Here is a 20,850-nt window from a genome sequence, read left to right as displayed (position 1 = left end):
GCTTTTATAAATGAAAAAATATTACACCAGCTGAAACTGTGTTAATTATAAATTATCCCAACAAAGAAATACTTTATTTACCTTGGGATACTTTTCAATGCTGTTGAAAAGTATTCTAAGAATGTTTCCCAGGGAAGAATTTTTTGTTTAAAAAAATCTTTCACATTTGTTGGCTTTTGGTAACACATTTGGTATAAAATAAATAGGACTAAGAAATCTCATTTACTTTTTATAATTCCTCCCCACAAAAAATAAAGACAATGTAAAACTACATTCAAGATTTCTATATGATACCTTTGCTATCAGATATAGATTAGACGTTATCGAAAGATATTCACAAAGATTTATTCCCAATGTCATAACAATGATGGTTCCCTTTATCCCTTCAGAATCCAGACCTCCTACTGTAATAAAAATAAAATCTAAACCTCTTTTAGAAATAGAGCTTTCGTTTATGTTCTCTAAAATAGGTACCCAAGCTTTGCTTGTTTCCAATAAATGACAACTATGACCGAATTTCCCTGCTTTTGTGCTTTGAAAGTTTTACCCTTAGGAAATATATCCAGTACACAATATTGAGAACAAAGTACTTTCTTTTATGTTGTTAGCGGTGATGGTACCTGCCAGACAAAAAAGGTTATTAAAAACAAAAAAAAAACCCAAAAAAACAAAAACGGAGGCCCAAAGGCAGAATACATGGGTTCTTGGCTTGCTTTTGCTCCAAATTTTCAACTTGACTTCTATCAGAATATTTAACCTCTAGGAAATTGTTTGTTTTTCTTTGCAAGGGAAACAATGAGACCTACCTCACAAGAGTATCATAATGATAAAATGTGGAGGCAGTAATCTTGCAACTGCTTTGAAAAACTTAAAGGTGCTCTACGTGTTCAAAGTATTATTATTTGAAGAATTAATAAATTCAACAAGTATTTATTGAGTCCTAATGGGCATCAGACATGATTCTCTTCACCTGTTATAATTGATGGAGTCCCTGCCCTCATGGAACTTACATTCCAATGAAAAGGGGGATGAAGGTCAGGAGAGGGGGGACTTCTGTTTTATAGAACAGTCAGGGAAATGCTTCTGTGATATTGAGCAGAGATGTGCGTGAACTGAGGGAGCAAGCCATGCAGGTATCAGTGGAAGAGCATTCCAGGCATAAAGAATAACAAGTATTCTGCTTTGACTCACCAAAGCAAGGAGAGCCTTAGGGAAGATTTAAAAAGGGAGAGTGATCCTTGTGCAACCTGAAGCTTTCAGAAAAGGGCTGGTTTTAAATCCTGGTGCGGAGATGGCTCTGGTGAGGATGCGGTGCGGTGTGGTGTGATGAACACATGAACTGAGTGAGACTCCGAACTCTATCATACACCTGGACAAGTTTCTTAACCTGCCCACATCCCAGTCTTACTGAAAAGGGTCCCTGAGAAGCTAGCGACATGAAGTATGTACAATGCCAAGCACAGGGCCTTGTAGCTAATAAGGACTCATACTGCTACTGCTTTCCTTCATTTTCTTGCCATTCTTAGAGGGCAGAAGAAGGCCACGTCAAGAGATGAAGAGAAGCCTAAGAACAAAGGTAGTCAGACACCAAGAAAACTTTGCCTAGAAAGAAGAAAACAGGAAAAATGTCTGCTTCTATAAAAAGCTTTAGTTAGGGATTTCTAATGAAAAGTTTAAAGGATGATTTCTTTTCCTCTTTCAGAAATTTTGGCTGAGACAAAAGACTTGGGAAAAACAAAAAGAGAGAGAAAAAGAGTTTGTTAAATACAGGCCTAACACTTTGAAAACAAATGCATGAAAAAAATCTAAAATGAGTCGGACTTCAGCATCTGTGCACCAACATTAAAGTAATAACAAAAGGGAAGTCAGAAATGTCTATTTATCCAAATAGACATTATGTTCCAGAAAAGATGTGGATTTGATTTGCATGCTTGGCATCCTTTTGCCTCTGAAACGAAGTATTTTGGATGCTTTCACAAGGCATCTCTCAGAAGTCACCTGTGTGGGTTTCATTTCTATTGTTCCGTATTTACGCTCTACTGCCTAGTTTCCACTGTTTACAAACCAATTTAGGATATTTTCATATTTATTACACTTTTCACAACAGAACAATTTCATGGCACACTTCACTCTGTAACAGAACTCCCTCATGGGAAGCAAGCTCCGTGCTCTCCCAAGATGCTGATGCTGCATCTCTAAATTAAAACAGGGCAGATGAACTAACACTTCCATTCAAATTAACAGGTCTCAAGGTGAGAACAGGTAGATTTTGTTTTAAACCTAAGAATCAGGGCCACTTGGGTGGCTTTGTCAGTTAAACATCTAACTCTTGATTTCAGCTCAGGTCATGATCTCATGGTTCGTGAGTTCAAGTCCTGCGCTGGGCTCCATGCAAACAGTGCAGACCACTTGGGATTCTCTCTCTCCCTCTATCTCTTCTGCCCCTCTCCTGCTCACTCACATGCTCTCCCTCTCTAAGTAAATAAATAAACATTAAAAAAAAAAACCCTAAGAATTATTTAAAAAAAAAAAAAAAGGAGAATGAACAAAGGGCATAGATAATGAAGGGAGTACCACCCAGGATCAATTTTGCAAATCATCAGAAACCCACGGACTCAGCTTAGGAAAGCAATTAAGCTCAGTTAGTTTAAAGACACTGAGCTGGGAACAAGGAACAAAGTTGTACTGATTGCTCTATAGTTAGAACACTAGGCTTTGGAATCATAGATACCCAGTTCTAATCTCAGTGCCACTAGTTTAGTGACCTCAGGCAAGTTATTTAACCTCTCTGAAGCTGTTTTTGAAACCATAAGAAAATACCTGGATTAAGTTCATTAAGCTTATACATGCAAATACACAGAGAGGGCTTAATATACTGCCGGAATACAGGAAGCTCGATAAATGGTAGTTATCATTATTGTAGGATGATGATATATCATCATCATCACCACGACCACCACCACCAAATGTAAGCTCCACGAGGTCAATGATCTTTGAGTAGTTTTGGTCATTGCCAAATTATAGAAGTACCTAACATTATAATCAGCACTCAGCAAATATTCAATGATACATCAAAATAAAGGTATCATACTTTACAGAATAAGGATACTCTTTATCACCAAGTCCACCACTTTCTAACCCTTCCCAAAATGGCATCTCACAGCTTTGGTAAGAGACCACACCATGCATTTTAAAATAACTGTTGTTAAAAGGCCACATTCTGTTGTATTTTTCATTTTGCAAGCACAGAGCAACCATTATAATCATCTTTAAACCTAAATCAAAACATCTGCCCTGACATATTTTCACTGAGTTTGAAGACTTTATGGCTTTAACTTTTATTGTGTAAGCAAAGTAAATAAAGAACACCCCCCTGTTTGTTTCACTCAAAGTTAAAGAACTGTCTAGCTGAATGACAATAAGTAACTACTTTTATTTGCAGCCTTTCTCTCTAAAATATAAATGCTATCAATTTGAATGATCCTGAGAAAACAATAAAAAAAAACATGATTGGATGACCTGGAGTATGTACAGGATCTTGGCATACTGTGAATTTCCAAAAGCAGCACACATTACCTTTGCAGAATGCTCCATGGTGACCACCACTTTGGTCTTAGCACTGGACACGAGATCCATAGCCCCTCCCATTCCTTTCACCATCTTCCCCTACAAAACAGAAGTGGGAAATGAGATGTAATTCTCTTTCAATCCTTTAGTATGTGGCAGAATAAAATTAACTGGTAAGAATAAGTCACTGGAATAAATGAGCGAGAAAACCTCATTGATCTTTACTGCTTAGTACTAGAAGCTTTACAATATTAAAATTCTGTTACTGTATCATTCTGTGATTGAAAGATAACTTCCGGACAAATATTATGATGTCAGTTTTATTACATTGTGGCTAACATTATTTTGTTGATGATATATTAGCAATAAGACAATCAGTGGATGAGAAAAATATTAAGAACCTTTTCAGAATTCTGGCACTTTATTATGATTATAGTAATAGCAGACTGAAATCCACATACCCCTGACATCCACTTTCTTTTTAAACACAAAATCAGCACCACTGAGTCTTCAATTACAAACACTTTCTAAAGCACTCTCTTGGATTTCCTGCAGATTTAAATGCCATTACGTAGTAGGTTAAGACACTCATGGTGTTTCCCTAGTAATGATTAATATGAAAAGGTGGGTCTGTCTTTCTAAACTTGGCATTTATCTCACTCTTAGAAAAATAAGCCACACAAAACAAAAAATATATTGCTGTCAAGCAAAAACAAAACAGAAGCAGAGTTCAGGGCCTCTCGCCGTTCCCATTCTATTTTTGTTCACCTGTCCATCTCCTCATTCATTAAACATTTACCAGCCACCTTCTGCACGCCATACACTCTGAATATTTCCCACTGTCTGTTCTGTCTCCTGGTTACAGAGTTTGGGAAAAAGCAGGTGTTTCCAGAGATGATGAAATAAATTCCTCCTCAAGTACATGGAAGAGAAATGTCATCTAACATCAAAACCTCCTTAAAATTTTATTTTTAATCCGAGTCCTCTTGCTGATTTGACGGTAAACTCTTAGCTCCTTCCCCAAAATTTCATAGCTACAAGGAGATTAGGCAATGTACTCATACCTGGCTTTAAAACATAGAGGGCTCAAATCCTCTGATATCAAGAACATTTTAGAGGTCAGTGCAACACTGCATGAACATGAATTCGATGTGCATTATGTAAAGGAAAGGATCAAGTGGTCAGGATGTCTTCGTGATTTGGAGCCTGCCACTAAATGAGATGGGTAGCAGCTGGCAATGGCTGGAGGGTGGCAGCGGGGAGCGGAGATGGAGAGCAGGAAAGACGCAGAAGGTACAAAGTCAGTCCGTCTTCAGACATGTAAGTTTGAAGTGAAACAATATCTATGTGGAAATGTGTAATATTATACTTCAGTGAGCCATGCCATCATCCTTAGTTAGCTGCAGTTTTAATAAATTAGGTATATTATTTTCATAATATTTCTGTAGAGAACACCAATACCTTATGGGATGAAATATGAGTAACATTTCTGTAGAGAAATATATTTTCTCTATTATTATGGGATGAAGTATGAGTAATTTGGAGACAGAAGCAATGAATGTCTATCATTAACTCCAACACTAAGGAAGCTTGAGATTTTTAGAGCATCAAAAGACACTAAAGCAAGTCCATTACAGAATGTATTAATCTGTTGTGATAAGAACATCCAGCAAGTCTCAGCTTCCAGATAGTGTCCTTAGGAAGACTGTAAGGGTATAAGTGTTAGTAGAACGAAGAAGGCAAAGAAAACCAGAAGCTAGCTTTTAACAAGCTAGCATGTTAAAAACTTCTTGAATTAAAAAAAAAAAAAAAAGAAAAGAATCCTTGAATTAGAATATACCAGAGGCAAAATTTCTCACCTGTGGCACAATGATTATAGGTAAAAGCTTATGCCAGTCTGTTACAAAAAGCTTGTCCAATTCAGGTGAATCTAATTTAGACATTTTTAATCATTGTCAATTATTTAAGAAATATTTATAGAGCACCTACTGAGTACAAAACACTGTGCTGGCAGGGATATAAAGAGCTATAGAACATGGTAGAAGAACCGTCTCTTTGTCTTAAAAAGAACATTTCTTGGGATCTCATCAATATAAAAAGCTTCTGCTGTCCAACTTCGGGTCAGGTCATGATCTCACGGTTTGTGAGTTCGAGCCCTGCATCAGGCTCTGTGCTGACAGCTCAGAGCCTGGAGCCTGCTTTGGATTCTGTGTCTCCCTCTCTCTCTCTGCCCCTCCCCACTCACGCTCTGTCTCTCAAAAATAAATAAATGTTAAAAAAAAAAATTGAAAAAAAAAGATAAAAAACTTCTGCCCAGTAAAGGAAACAATCAGCAAAACTAAAAAGCCACCAACAGAATGGGAGAAGATATTTGCAAATGACATCAGATAAAGGGTTAGTATCCAAAATCTATAAAGAACTTATCAAATAATCTAGTGAAGAAATGGGCAAAAGACATGAATAGACGCTTCTCCAAAGAAGACATCCAGATGGCGAACAGACACATGAAAAAATGCTCAACATCATTCACCATCAGGAAATACAAAGCAAAACCACAATGAGATACCATCTCACACCTGTCAGAATGGCTAAAATTAACAATTCAGGCAACAACAACAGATGTTGGTGAGGATGTAGAGAAAGAGGATCTCTTCTGCATTGCTCATGGGAATGCAAACTGCTGCAGCCACTCTGGAAAACAGTATGGAGGTTGCTCAAAAAGTTAAAAATAGAACTACCCTATGACCCAGCAATGGCACTACTAGGTATTTATTCAAGGGATACAGGTGTGCTGTTTTGAAGGGACACATGCACCCTAATGTTTATAGCAGTGCTATCGACAATAGCCAAAGTATGGAAAGGGCCCAAATGTCCATCAACAGATGAATGGATAAGGAAGACATGGCGTATGTATGTGTGTGTGTACACACACACACACACACACACACACACACACACAATGGAGTATTACTCGGCAATCAAAAAGAATGAAATCTTGCCATTTGCAACAACAAGGATGGAACTAGAGGGTATTTATGCTAAGCGAAATTAGTCAGAGAAACACAAATATCATATGACTTCACTCATGTGTGGAATTTAAGATACAAACAGATGAACATAAGAGAAGGGAAGCAAAAATAATATAAAAACAAGGAGGAGGACAAAACATAAGAGACTCTTAAATATAGACAACAAACTGAGGGTTAATGGAGGGGTTGTGGGTGAGGGAATGGGCTAAATGGGTAAGGAGAATTAAGGAGGGCACTTGTTGGGGGGCGCCGCCTGGGTGGCTCAGTCGGTTGAGCGTCCAACTTCAGCTCAGGTCATGATCTCGCGGTTTGTGAGTTCAAGCCCTGCATGAGGCTCTGTGCTGACAGCTCAGAGCCTGGAGCCTGCTTCAGATTCTGTGTCTCCTCCTTTCTCTGCCCCTCCCATGCTCATGCTCTATCTCTCTCTGTGTCTCTCAATAATAAATAAACATTAAGAAAAAAAAAATTTTTTTTTAAAAAGGAGGGCACTTGTTGGGATGAGCACTGGGTGTTATACATAGGGGATGAATCATTGGAATCTACTCCTGAAATCGTTACTGTACTATATGGTAACTAACTTGGATGTAAATTTAAAAAAATTAATAAATGGGTGTGGGTGAAGGGGGAACGGAAGGAAGGTGGTCAAAAGGGCAAACTTCCAATTATAAGATAAATAAGTACTACAGATGTAAGGCACACATGATGACTATAACTAATACTGCTGTATGATATATAGGAAAGTTAAGAGTGTAAATCCTGAGTGTTCTTATCACAACGGTTTTTTTTCCTTTTCTCCTTTCTTTATTGTGTCTATAAATGATGGATGTTAGTCTGAAAGTACTGTGGTACTCATTTCACAATATATGTACATCAAATCATTGTGCTATATGCCTTATACAGTGATGTATGTCAACTATTCCTCAATAAAACTGGAAAAAAAGAAACTTAAAAAAGAAACAGTCTTGTGGACTCAATGTAAAGGAGTAGCCTTTATCACTCAATGAGATTCTGATGTTTTATCTTCAAAGCAGCACATGCTACAAATTTCAAAGCACTATTTTGATACTGAAATATCTGTTTCCAAGAGTGAAGAATACACCAGATTTGGCGCAGAATACCTAAGATCTATTCTATTAACCCGCTGTACAACATTGGCAAATTCTCTTGAATTGTCTCTGAATCCATTATCTATAAACCAAGACTAAGAATATCCATCCACCCACCAATCATAAAGCTGTTATGAGGAGTGCATGAGACAATGCATGGAAAATTATGGAGTAAATAAAATTTACAAATTCATTGACTTATCTTGTCATCTAGTCTATTCGGTTTACTGAGTGTCTAGTATGAGCCTGGCACTGTTCTGGGTACCAGAGTTAGAGATTATCATAACAGGCCTTTTTTCCTCATAAATTTCATCATCTGAGGGAGGAAGAGCATTGGGGGTAATTATGGGGACTTGGACCAAACTTCCTTCCTCTACAAGAAGGAGTACCACGGTTCCCTCATCCCCAAGAACCTAGTGCTAATCTCCTCTTCCCTGCATCCTTGCTATCTAATATATAACTGTATCACAGTGAATTTCAACCTTGTTTTCATTATAGGTGCTTGGGTGAGTGAGGAGCGAATGAGTTAAACTAACATGGGCATGTTCAGGTCCTAGCAGAGCACTCGAGGATACAAGTGCTAACTGTGCCTGGCTGGGGAAGCAGAGGCGGGAAGAGGCAGGCAGCTCAGGGGGATTTCACAGAAGAGATGTTTCACAACAGCAGTCTTACCAGATGGCAAAAAGAACAGCAGCATCGCCTAATAGAAAGCATTTCTAGCAAGTTAACAGGTAAACCTTCAAATATTTGGCTTTCCTATTTTTTAAAGTTAAGTTCATTGTATTGGAAAAAGAAAATAACATATTTCCTTCCATTTCAACTCCCAGATGATTTCTGAGACAGAGTCAATTACTAAATGAAAACAATTCGTTCTGTCTATACCGGCAGAAAGAAACAGGGTTATATGAGACATGCTCTCCAATGCAAGTGGGAAATTCATCACCGTCCTTCAACCCACCTTAGCAGCCACTCTTTTGGGACTCAATTACTTGCGTTTCCTGGTTCTGTACTGCAGGGAGGGGTGTCCATGTGCCTGAGCTCTAGACAGTGGAAGGAGGGAGATGATATCTGTGGTTTCCAGCCTCTGGCCCGTAAACACTTCTCACATGAAAGCCCTCATGCCCTTTTGCCTTCTGGAATCTGGATACTGGCATCCAAGGCGACCTTGGAAGATGCTAAGCTTCCTTCAGGGCCCTTCAATGACCGCGTGCAGCAAAGCCCACTTACCCAGAAACATGCTGCACCATTCAATATAAGTGAAAAATAAACGCATAGGGTGCTAAGCCACTGAATTTGGGAGCCCTATTTGTTACAGCAGCTCGTGTGACTAATATAATGATGTGGTGACCAAATGAATTCTATAGAGGGGATAGAACTGAGTATAGAATTAGAACTGTTTCACAGCATGGAGGTTCCTCAAAAAATTAAAAATAGAACTACCCTATGACCCAGAAATAGCACTACTGGGAATTTATCTGAAGGATACAGGAGTGCTGATGAATAGGGGTACATGTACCCCCAATGTTTATAGCAGGGCTCTCAACAATAGCCAAATCATGGAAAGAGCCTAAATGTCCCTCAACTGATGAATGGATAAAGATGTGGTTTATACCACAATGAGATACCACCTTATACCTGTCAGAATGGCTAACATTAACAACTTAGGCAATAACAGATGTTGGTGAGGATGTGGAGAAAGAGGATCTCTTTTGCACTGCTAGTGGGAATGCAAGCTGGTGCAGCCACTCTGGAAAACAGTATGCAGGTTCCTCAAAAAGTTAAAAATAGAACTACCCTATGACCCAGTAATTGCATTACTAGGTATTTATGCAAGGGTATGCTAGGTATTTATGCAAGGGGCACATGCACCCCAATGTTTATTAGCAGCACTATCAACAATAGCCAAAGTATGGAAAGAGCCCAAATGTCCATCGATGGATGAATGGATAAAGATGATGTGATATATATATATACATACATACATACATATATATATATATACATACATATATATATACATATATATATGTATGTATGTATACACACACATACACACACACACACAATGGAGTATTACTTGGCAATCAAAAAGAATGAAATCTTGCCATTTGCAACTATGTGGATGGAACTAGAGGGTATTATGCTAAGCGAAATTAGTCAGAGAAAGACAAATATCATATGACTTCACACATATGAGGACTTAAAGATACAGAACAGATGAACATAAGGGAAGGGAAGCAAAAATAATATAAAAACCAGGCGGGGAACAAAACATAAGAGGCTCTTAAATATGGAGAACATACAGAGAGTTACTGGAGGGGTTGTGGGAGGAGGGATGGGCTAAATGGGTAAGGCGTACTAAGGAATCTACTCCTGAAATTATTGTTGCACTATATGGTAACTAATTTGGATGTAAATTTAAAAAATTAAAAAAAATTTTTTTTAAAAGAATAAAAAAAAAGATGTGGTTTATATATACAAAGGAATACTACTTGGCAATGAGAAAGAATGAAATCCTGCCATTTGCAACAACATGGATGGAACTGGAGGGTATTATGCTAAGTGAAATAAGTCAGTCAAAGAAAAGACAGATACCATGTTTTTACTCATATGTGCAACTTGAGAAACTTAACAGAAGGCCATGGGGAAGGGAAGGGGAAAAAATAGTTTCAAACAGAGAGGGAGGCAAACCATAAGAGACTCTTACATACAGAGATCAGACTGAGAGTTGATGGGGGCAGAGGAAAGGAGGAAAGGGGCGATGGGCACTGAGGAGGGCACTTGTTGGGATGAGCGCTGGGTGTTGTATGTAAGCGATGAATCATGGGAATCGACCTCCAAAACCAAGAGCACACTGTATACACTATATGTTAGCCAACTTGACTAATATAATTTAATAAATTATATTTTTTTAAAAAAGAGCTAACTGATTCAGCTACACAACAGAGGAGGGAGCAGGCCTTTGAGAGGGACGTTTTACCACTGCTCCTTGAAGGAGGGGACTAGGCAAGATACTGAAATTTACTTCTGTATCCAAATGTCCAACACAAGCTTGCCATTTTACAGAGATGAGATACAGACCTCACTGCCATCTCTAGCTCCCTCCCCCAAATCCGACATCCTATTTGACATACAAAACAAGAAGCTGCTAAGCAGTGAAGTTATGAAGCTAAAAATGTACCTTTAAATAAATCACAAGAGGGAAAGTGATTCTCCGAGAAAAATAGGCCTATGCTGAAGAAGAGACTCTGGGCATGATTGAAGCACGGGGCCAGGGTGACACAAAGTACGGCTTTCTTAAAAATCTCATCAGCAAACATACATTTCTTGAATGGTGCAACTTTAGTTCTGAAATGTATTCTGGCTATCATAATGGAGAGATGATTGCTGGATACTCATTTCATGGCCAACTCATCTTTGTGCAGTTGAAGACTGGCTCCGGTATCAAGTATGCGAAGAACACAGCAGTATGATGACTTAGAAATGCTGCATGCTATATTATGACACACTTACAGAACTTTTCTGAAAAGACACTAGCTCAAGTATTATCCTCAATTCATGAATATTTGCTCAAAATCTATTACAAACTGGGTACCAAAATAGGAATTAGGAATAGAAGAAGAATGAATATGGTTATCTACCTTTTTTCTAGAAAATAGATTTAAACTGAAAGCAATATTTTAAATATATTTTACTTACTTTAATCCTATTCCCTAATATGAGAATTTGAAAGAAAGTAAAAGAAATGTTAATAATATAACATTAAAAAATAAACCTCAATGCAACAAAGTACAAATATTAAATTGCACTCCCCAAAATACAGTAATTCAAGTTCTACATGTGACATTTGGTGATGTTTTAAGGTTTTTACAAAAAGGTAAAACGAATACAGTGAACAGTTGTGTGAAATGCTGTTTAAAACACAATATAAAACATACTGAAAATGATTCTTGCCACCTTTACCATTAGCGTGTGTGTGTGTGTGTGTATATGTGTGTATATATACACATATATACGTAGTAATGGCTGATTTGCAGATTTGTTGCCTATATTCTGTTCTTAAGTGAGAAACCAATGTACAATATACAGAAACAATTTTTAAAACCTTTTAAATTAATGCTATGTGCCTCACTGGAAAATGTTAATTGACTGGAAGAAAAGGGGAAGATAACTGTAGAGTGATTTATTAATAAAACTAGGGCTTGCTGCTCAATATTAAACACCAGAACATTAAGTACGCACCTCAATCCAAATGTAAGCCTCTTATTTCTGTCTCACTTCCCCATTATTAAAAAAAAAATGTTCTAAGAAAGAAAAGAACTTCTAAAATTGCTCCTTGCTAAAGAGTATAGGAGTGAGGGAAAATAAATATAATATCAGTATTTGTTTAAACATAAAGGAGAGGTTATAACTCGGTTTTAGAGAAAATAAAAAATACATAATTTGTCTTAGTTTTGCCTACTTATAACAAAGTTACAGTAGTAATATTTCTCTTTTCTGTACTATACTTTGTATTCAAAACCAAGAAAAATGTGATTTTCCTTTCAAGGTTTAATTGTATTTCCCAGGGTGGAGTGGTCATGTAAACCAGCTAATATGGAGCTAGAAATATAATTACAGTCTCTATTGCCAGGTAAAGTAACAAAATTGCTCCTAACAAATATCAGTTATCAATCATTGTATGGGCTAAAAAGAAGAGCATGTCAAAAAGCAGCACTTGGACAAACTCAAAACTTCATTTTAGTAAGCTCTCTTATTCCTGTTCTCTCGGGGACTTTGTTTCATCAACTACCCCCTTGCTCTGATTTTTCCATCCCCAGCCCTTCTCTAGCTCCTCTCTGTTGATACCTCAATGCACTAAAATCTGGTTTCTGCCTTGACTATGCCTTTGAAATGAGAATTACTCAATCAGGTCTCTAACATTTAACCATCTGATGCCTTATGGGTTTACTTTACTATATTCCTGGACCTGTCGACTACATTTTACACTATTTTTCACCAACTTCTTGAAATGCTCTACTCATGGGTTTCCACGATACAATATTTCCCTGGTCCTCCTACTTCAGGGTTTGTCAAGCTCCTTTTTAGCATCCTTTTTCCCATCCCAGCTTTGTGTGTTGGCCAACTTAAAAGCTCTGTCCTTGGCCTACTGCACTTGTCATTTTCTCTGAGAGTGACTTCATCTGCTCTTATGATATAAACTGCCCCAATTTCTGATGACTCCTAAAGCATTTTCAGCTCAAATCCTTCCTCTGAGTCTCAGACTTCAATATCCAAAAGTTTCCCAGTCATCATGTGGCACAATCTGTCAGCTGATCCCCCAAATAATTTCCTCTTGTTCCTGGGCTCAGTTAGGCTACTTTTTCCAGCCTTCCTTGAGGTTAGGGTTGGTCATGTGAATAGGTTCTGGCCAACAGAAAGTGGGTGAAAGTGACAAATAATAATTCCAGAGTCGGACTATAAATGCTTGCAAGAATTTGGGTGCCTGGGTGGCTCAGCTGGTTAAGTGTTTGACTTTGGCTCAGTCATGATCTCACTGGGCTCTAGGCTGTAAGCACACAACACTCTTCAGATCCTTTCTCTCTCTTTCTCTTTCTCTCTCTCTCTCAAAACTTCCAAAAACTATGGTCCATGTTCTTCCCCTTTCTGCAAACTATCTGTTGAAAATAGTAGAGCCACAGATGGAAGGAATGTCAGTCCCCAAATTACTGCATAGAAGAGAGCTTCTTGCCAATCAGAGATACTAATCTTGATTCTGTTAGTAAGAAACAAAAACTTCTTTATGTTAATTATTACATACCTCAGCTCTGCCAATCAGAGATACTAATCTTGATTCTGTTAGTAAGAAACAAAAACTTCTTTATGTTAATTATTACATACCTCAGCTCAGTATGGTCCATGTTAAATTAAGTATTTTTATCAAAGCAAATCTTATTTACCTACTAAGTCCTGATCTCAGTTACTGGCCAACCATCCACATCAAGGTCCAACCAGAAACTTCCTTATCTCTTGCCTGTCCTTCGTTATCTATGTGCAATCAGCCATTCAATTACAAAGAACTCCAATTTTTCCAGTATTTCTTGAACTTGAACTTTTCTCACCCAAGATTCTTGTGATTTCTCCCTGAGTATTGCAATAACATCTCTACTGCCAGCCTATGTCCAGCCTTATCCCTCCCAAACCTTTCCAACCCACATGAAAATAATCTCTCTCAAATGAACGTTTTATGTTACTCCTCTGCTAAAACCTTTCACTAGTTCCCCAGTGTGCCAGGATGGAGTCTAAGCACTTCAGTTGGGATACAAGGCCTGTGACAACCTGGCCTCAACCCTCACTCATTTCCTCACACTCTAGTATCCTGTTTCTGTGCCAGGAATAGTGAGTTGCCTGTGCACAGCACATGGCTTCATGCTATGCCATAAGGTCCCACCCTCCTTCTATAAAGTGTACACCAGCTTACTCTTTGTGTGTCAAATCACGACTACTTCTTCGAGGAAGTATCCACATGCCTCTACCCTAGCCCACCAACTTGGTGTGATATGGGACCTCTCTTGGGTGCTCTCACAGCATCCTTCCTTATCCCTATTGTAGAATCTGCCAAGTGATCTGCATTAAGATCAGGGTTGGTGTTCCACTGGCAGGTAGTGGCCGGGCCATACAGGTAGTTATAACTTACATTCTTCCTTATGAGAGGCATGCTATCCCCTCTCTGAGCAAGCTCTCCCCAACTCCACCACCATCTAGCAACTGAAAATACAACAGCGGGCCTCCAAGACCCTATCTGGCTATGACTACCTGCTGTTCTGATTGAGCACATGTATGCAGATTAATCAGTGCCTCTAACACTAAAGAAATCAATTAAACCCAAATAGAAAAAGTGAGTTCTGTTTCTAGCTATTAACTACTCTGAATTTCCCATTTTGTAAAAATATAAATACCACTCAGTAGGGTCTCCATAGTTCACTTATGAAACCTCATCACTCCAAGTGAAGAAATAAATCGCAAGCATATAAAATCGATTGCAAGTCATTAACTCCACCTTTGTATAGGAGATTAGTAAGCATTTATTAGGTGAATAGTTAGAAGTATGAAACTGTCCTATTTTCTTTTCCTAAGTTATAAGAAATGTGTGACTAGGTTTCTTCTGGTTATAAATGAGGCACTTTGGATAGGTTAACTTCTTTGTACAAGATCAGACAGACTAACAGTCCATTCTATTTTTTGGATTAATAAAGTGGATTGGAGAAAAACTGTGTTATTCTTAGCTCTGCTTTGAAGCTATAATTTCAGTTTTCACAGAGTCAATTGGTAATTCTACAGAGATGAAAACATCAAACAACCTGGTTAAGTGAGTTCACCTTGTTTTATCAGGCCTCCTACAGAAGACATCGATGGAAAGAACTTGAGCAAGTGCTCTAGGATACATATAAGGGAATCTGCTTTTACTTAAAATGATAAAGGATTATTACATATAAATAAGTTATTTAATTGAATTTATTAAATACAACTAAGTACTGGAGCTTCTTGTCTTGTACATTATCCAGAAACAGAATAAGTGCAATATTTAAAATCCAAGGATAAATTATTTTCTGCATTAACAATACTTCCTTCCCTCGGGTCACTGACAGAATGGTTTTAGAATCACATGGAATTGCCACATGTGACCACGTGTCACCTACAAACACAGGAATTTCATATGGTTGGTTCAAACTAATGTTATAATGATAGGAAAACAGATTTCATTTACTATCACACAGAATTTATTTCAAAGGCTTATATTATTTTTAGGAGATCTCTAGATAATCACAACAAATATGTCTGCTAAAATACAAATTAAAAGGTAACAATCATTTTTATTTACCTTCAAGTGATGAAGTATGTCAATTCCTTCATAACTCATTCACATGGAATACAAAACTATTACTATTTCTTTGGGAAATAGAAAATGGGTATTCTCAGAAATTTTACTTTCTGATTCTTGAAATGGGACGTGGGTTAGTTGGGATGAAGGGGAAGGTGTGCGAACAAGAACCGTGGGGTGAAGCATGCTTGCTCAATCGCCTCCTCCCACCATCTGCAAGCTGTAAGGCATAGAGTTACAGAGTTATTGTAATTACACTGCCATCTCTCACAGCTGGATGGAACTCCCAGAGAGACATATAGTGACTGAAGGAACATTATTAAGGAATACATCAAAATAATTACCGTGGTTTTAATCCACAGTAGCAAAGATAAAAAAAAAAAGTATGTAAAAGATCATTTAAAAGTAAAAACAAAACAAAAAACCACTTAAGAGCAGTTGTGAAAGAGTATGCTATGTATATTAAATGTGGATGCCCTATTAAGCAAGCATTAGAGGGTTAGATGGAAGAACATAAGACCATTTTGACTCTATTAATAAGTACTCTGTTTATCCCCAAGATGTCCTCCAGATTCAGCTGATGACCCAGTTCAATGACTGCCACATACCTTCTGGGAGCTAACAGCTATGAACATTCATAGCGAACTGATAACCCTTTGGTCATTAGTGAAGAGTCTTTTAAGTTTTTTCCTCCTGGGCAAGACCTGATCTGTAACATGGGGACCGGATGCCTCTGACATGTGAAGAAAAGTCTCACCTCTGGTTTCCTCAGAAAGTATACTCCACCTCAGGACTAAGGTAACCATGGGCAACATCATTCCACAGAGATTTCCATCCTAGGACCAGTATGAGGTCTGACCCGGAAAGGGAGAAGCACAGCATCTTTGTGAGAATGACCCCCCTCTAGGGATAGAGAAAGCTAAGGAGCCATGCCCCTGTGTGGGTGGGTGGGGAGAGTGGTCCTAATATCTTAGGCATCAGAAATCAAAAGCACAATTTTTCCTTTGAGGACCCTAGATCTGAAAGTAAATAAAAGGTGAATTGGCTCCCCCTTGAACTGGGGAGAATCAGGTGGAAACAAAACACTTTTTCAAACTCTAAAATAGGTCAAGAGAGCTACTTCAAGGAATTTGCTCAAAGTTAGTATTCTTGAAAAATATATAAAAGGTGATATTACAGGAGCATTAATTTCTACCTTCTATCTTTTCAAGCCAACTATGCCAGAGCCAGCTCTTAGATGACTAAAAAAAAAAAGAGAGAGAAAGAGGGATGACAGATGAAAAATAATGCTGAGAATAAAAATGAAAAGTGAGGGGTGCCTGGGTGGCTCAGTCAGTTAAGCATCTGACATGGGCCCAGATCATGATCTCACGGTTTGTGAGTTTGAGCCCCGCATCAGGTTCTCTGCTGACAGCTCAGAGCCTGGAGATTCCCTCGGATTCTGTGTCTCCCTCTTTCTCTGCCCCTCTCCTGCTCCTGCTCTGTCTCTCAGTCTCTCAAAAATAAATAAATGTTAAAAAAAATTTTTTTTAAAGAAAAGTGAAGTGTTTTAAAGACAAGTAACAAAAAAAAAAAAACCTTTTGGGGAAGATAGTGGTAATGTAGAAATCAAAATACTGAGAATCAAATAAAGAATAAAAAACTATTCTTTTGAAGTACAATACAGAGAAAGAGCAGAAGAGGTAGAAATAGAAACAAATAAACTGTAACTCATTTCTTGATATGTCAGTGTTTTAACTCCCTAAACTGCATAAGTTGATGTTGTGATAACTACTTGTCCATAAGACTAGAGATGATATTACATACATGATAAAACAGTATGAAAAACCAACGTGTGAGTAAAAAAACTTGATTATTTCAGACACACTTTATATGGAGCCTCAGTTGAGGGGTGTTTTAAATCTAGTACATTCTCTGGAGAGTAGCAAGAGCCACAGTAAGTGAGAAGAATTTCATTGCTTTTATGGTTACAACACCCGGTGGCAGACATGACTTCATTCACATTCACCTGGAACTCACGCGTGGCAAACACTTGGAGCTGGGGTCTACCTGCTAAAAATTATTTTTATTCCCAAGAATGCTGTTTCTTAGGCCCAGTATTTAGAAGGAAAGAGTCTCTTTTGATAATCACCTTGACTCAGAGCTATTCAGGAAGGAGTTGCTTTTTTCCTCTAACCTCAGGGAAGCAGTTTATCTTTATTATTCAAAACTGTGTGAGTATGGTTAGTACAAGCATACCTCATTTTACTGCACTTTTCACATGCTGTGTTTTTTACATAGTGAAGGTGCATGTCAGGCCTGCATTGAACAAATCTACTGGAGCCATTTTTCCAACAGCATTCTCAGCTTGTGTCTGTTTCACATTTTGGTAATTCTTGCAATACTTCAAACTTTTGCATTATTGTTATGGTGATCTATAATCTTTGATGTTACTGTTGTAATTGTTTTTGAGGTGCCATGAGTCCTACCCACATGAGATAATGGCCTTATTTAATGCTGTAGGTGTTCTGACCGTTCCACCAGCTAGCCATTCCCCCATCTCTCTTCCTCTCCTTAGGTCTCCTTATTCCGAGACACCACAATATTGAAACGAAGACAATGAATAACTCCACAATGGCCTCTAAGTGACCAAGTGAAAACAAGAGTCACACATCTCTCACTCTAACTCAAAAGCTAGAAATGATTAAGCTTAGTGAGGAAAGTACGTTGAAAGCTGAGACAGGACAAAAGCTAGGCCTCTTGTGCCAGTTAGCCAAGATGTGAATGCAAAGAAAAAGTTCTTAAAGGAAATTAAAAGTGCTAGTCCAGTGAACACACAAATATGAAAGTAAAACAACCTTACTGCTGATATGGACAATGTTTTAGTGGTCTGGATAAAAGATCAAACCGGCCACAACATTCCTCTTAAGCGAAAACCTAACCCAGAATAAGGCCCTATCTCTCTTTCATTCTATGAAGGCTGGGAGAGGTGATGAACCTGCAGGAGAAAAGTTCGATGCTAACAAAGGTTGGTTGATGAGCCTTAAGGAAAGAAGCTGTCTTCGTAACATCAAAGTGCAAGGTGAAGCAGCAAGTGCTGATGTAGAAGCTGCAACAATCCAGATCTAGCTAAAGATAAAAAATGGAAGTGGCTACACTAAACAGTAGTCAATGTAGATGAAACAGCCTTCTCTTGGAAGAAGATGCCATCTAGTACTTTCATAGCTAGAGAGAAAAAGCCAATGCCTGGCTTTACAGCTTCAAAGGACAGACTGACTCTCTTGTTAGGGGCTAACACAGCTTGTGAATTTAAGTTGAAGCCAATGCTCATTTACCAATTTCAAAAATCCTAGGGCCCTTAAGAATTATGCTAAATCTATTCTGCCCGTGTTCTATAAATGGAGCAACACAGCCTGGATGATAACACATCTGTTTGCAACATGGTTTACTATGTATTTTAAGCCTACTTTTAAGACCTACTACACAGAAGAGAAAAAAGAAAGAAAAAGGTTCCTTTTAAAATATCACTGCTCACTGACAATGCACCTGATCACCCAGGAGTTCTGACGGAGATGTGTAAGACAAGACTGGGACACATTCTACAGGACATCTGGCAAATACTTCTGAAAACTATCAAAGTCATGAAAAACAAGGAAAGACAGAAAACTTCACAGAGAAGTCTTTCTCTCAGAAGAAACTGTCTTCTCCCAGAGGAGACTAGGGAAATGGGACAATTAAATGTAATGTGGTACACTGAATTGTATCCTAGAAAAGAGAACGCTAATAAAAAAATTGATAGTAATGTACCTGAAAGATTTATACAATGCAAACTATAAAACATTGATGATGAAACAAATTAAAGACACAAATAAATGGAAAGGCATGCCCTGTTCATGAATTGGAAGTCCCAAAGCAATCTTGAGAAAGAACAAAGCTGAATTTGTTCTCCTGAAATCCCTCCCTGATTTCAAAATATATTACAAAACTATAGTAACTAAGACAGTATGATATTGGCATTAAAAACAGAGAGAGCAATGGAACAGCGTAGAGAGCACCAAATAAATCCAACTGATTTGTACAGCCAACTGATCTTCAGCATGGGTGCCAAGAATACACAACAAGGAAAAGGCATACTCTTCAGTGAATGGTATTGGAAAAACTGGATTATCCACATGGAAAAGGATAAAATTGGAATCTTATAAAGTGTAACAAAAGGGGACAAAAGCAAAAATAGACAAGTGGGGCTACATTAAACAAGAAAGCTTCTTCGCAGCAAAGGAAACAACAAAATGAAAAAGCAACCTAAGGAATGAGAGGAAATATTTGCAAACCATACATCTAATAGGGAGTTCATGCCCAAAATATGTAACTCCTACAATAGCAAAAATTCAAATAACCCACCTAAAAAATGGACAAAGGACTTGAAAATATATTTTCTCCAAAGAAGACATACAAATGACCAACAATTGTATGAAATGATGCTCAATATCACTAGTCATCAAAAAATGCAAATCAAAACCACAATGAAGTATCACCTCATACCTATTATCCAAAAAAAAAAACCAAAAAAAAAAAAAAACCAACCCACAAAAACCAAAAAGATGAGTGTTGACAAGGATGTAAACAAACTGGAACCGTGTACACTACTGGTGGGAATGTAAAATGGTATAGCTGCTCATAAAAAATAGTAGGGTAGTTTTCCCCAAATTTAAAAATATTACCACCATGTCATTTAGCTATCCCACTCCTGAGTATATATCCAGAAAAACTGAAATCAGGATATCAAAGGGATATCTGCATTCCCATGTTCACTGAAGCATTATTCACAACAGCCAAGATAGAAAACATCATAAATGTCCATTGACGAATGAATAAAGACAATGTGGTATGCACACACAACAGAAAATTATTCAGCCTTTAAAAAGAAGGAAAGCCTGCCATATACTACAACATGGACAAACCTAGAAGATACTACACTAAGTACAATAAGCCAGTCACAGAAGAACAAATACTCCATGATTCCACTTACATGAGATGTCCAAATAGTCAAACTCATAATAGCAGAGAGTAGAACCATGGTTGCCAGGGACTAGGGAGAGTGGGAAATGCAGAGCTGAGTATAGTTCAACGAGTACAGAGTTTGAGTTATACAGGATGAGAAAATTCTAGAGTAGAGATCTGCTGCACAAAACTGTGCCTACAGTTAATAATACTGTATTGTGCAGCTAAAATTTTAAGAGGGTAGATCTCATGTTAAGTGTTCTTACCACAATTAACAACAACAAAAAAAAGACAAATGCCCCCCCCA

At 37.9% G+C, this 20,850-nt stretch overlaps 1 protein-coding gene across 1 annotated transcript in view; it reads right to left on the bottom strand.

Moving 5' to 3' along the window:
* The window catches only part of OXCT1 (3-oxoacid CoA-transferase 1), a 137,236-nt gene that overhangs the window by 21,609 nt on the left and 94,777 nt on the right, over positions 1–20,850 (bottom strand). Inside the window, exon 14 of the mRNA XM_043599213.1 lies at positions 3,577–3,666. Within this exon, the coding sequence (XP_043455148.1) occupies positions 3,577–3,666 (90 nt within the window). The remainder of the gene's footprint in view (positions 1–3,576; positions 3,667–20,850) is intronic.

Source organism: Prionailurus bengalensis, chromosome A1 (genome assembly GCF_016509475.1).
Source record: "Prionailurus bengalensis isolate Pbe53 chromosome A1, Fcat_Pben_1.1_paternal_pri, whole genome shotgun sequence".
Classification (NCBI taxonomy): domain Eukaryota; kingdom Metazoa; phylum Chordata; class Mammalia; order Carnivora; family Felidae; genus Prionailurus; species Prionailurus bengalensis.
This window is presented reverse-complemented; position numbering and strand designations above follow the sequence as displayed.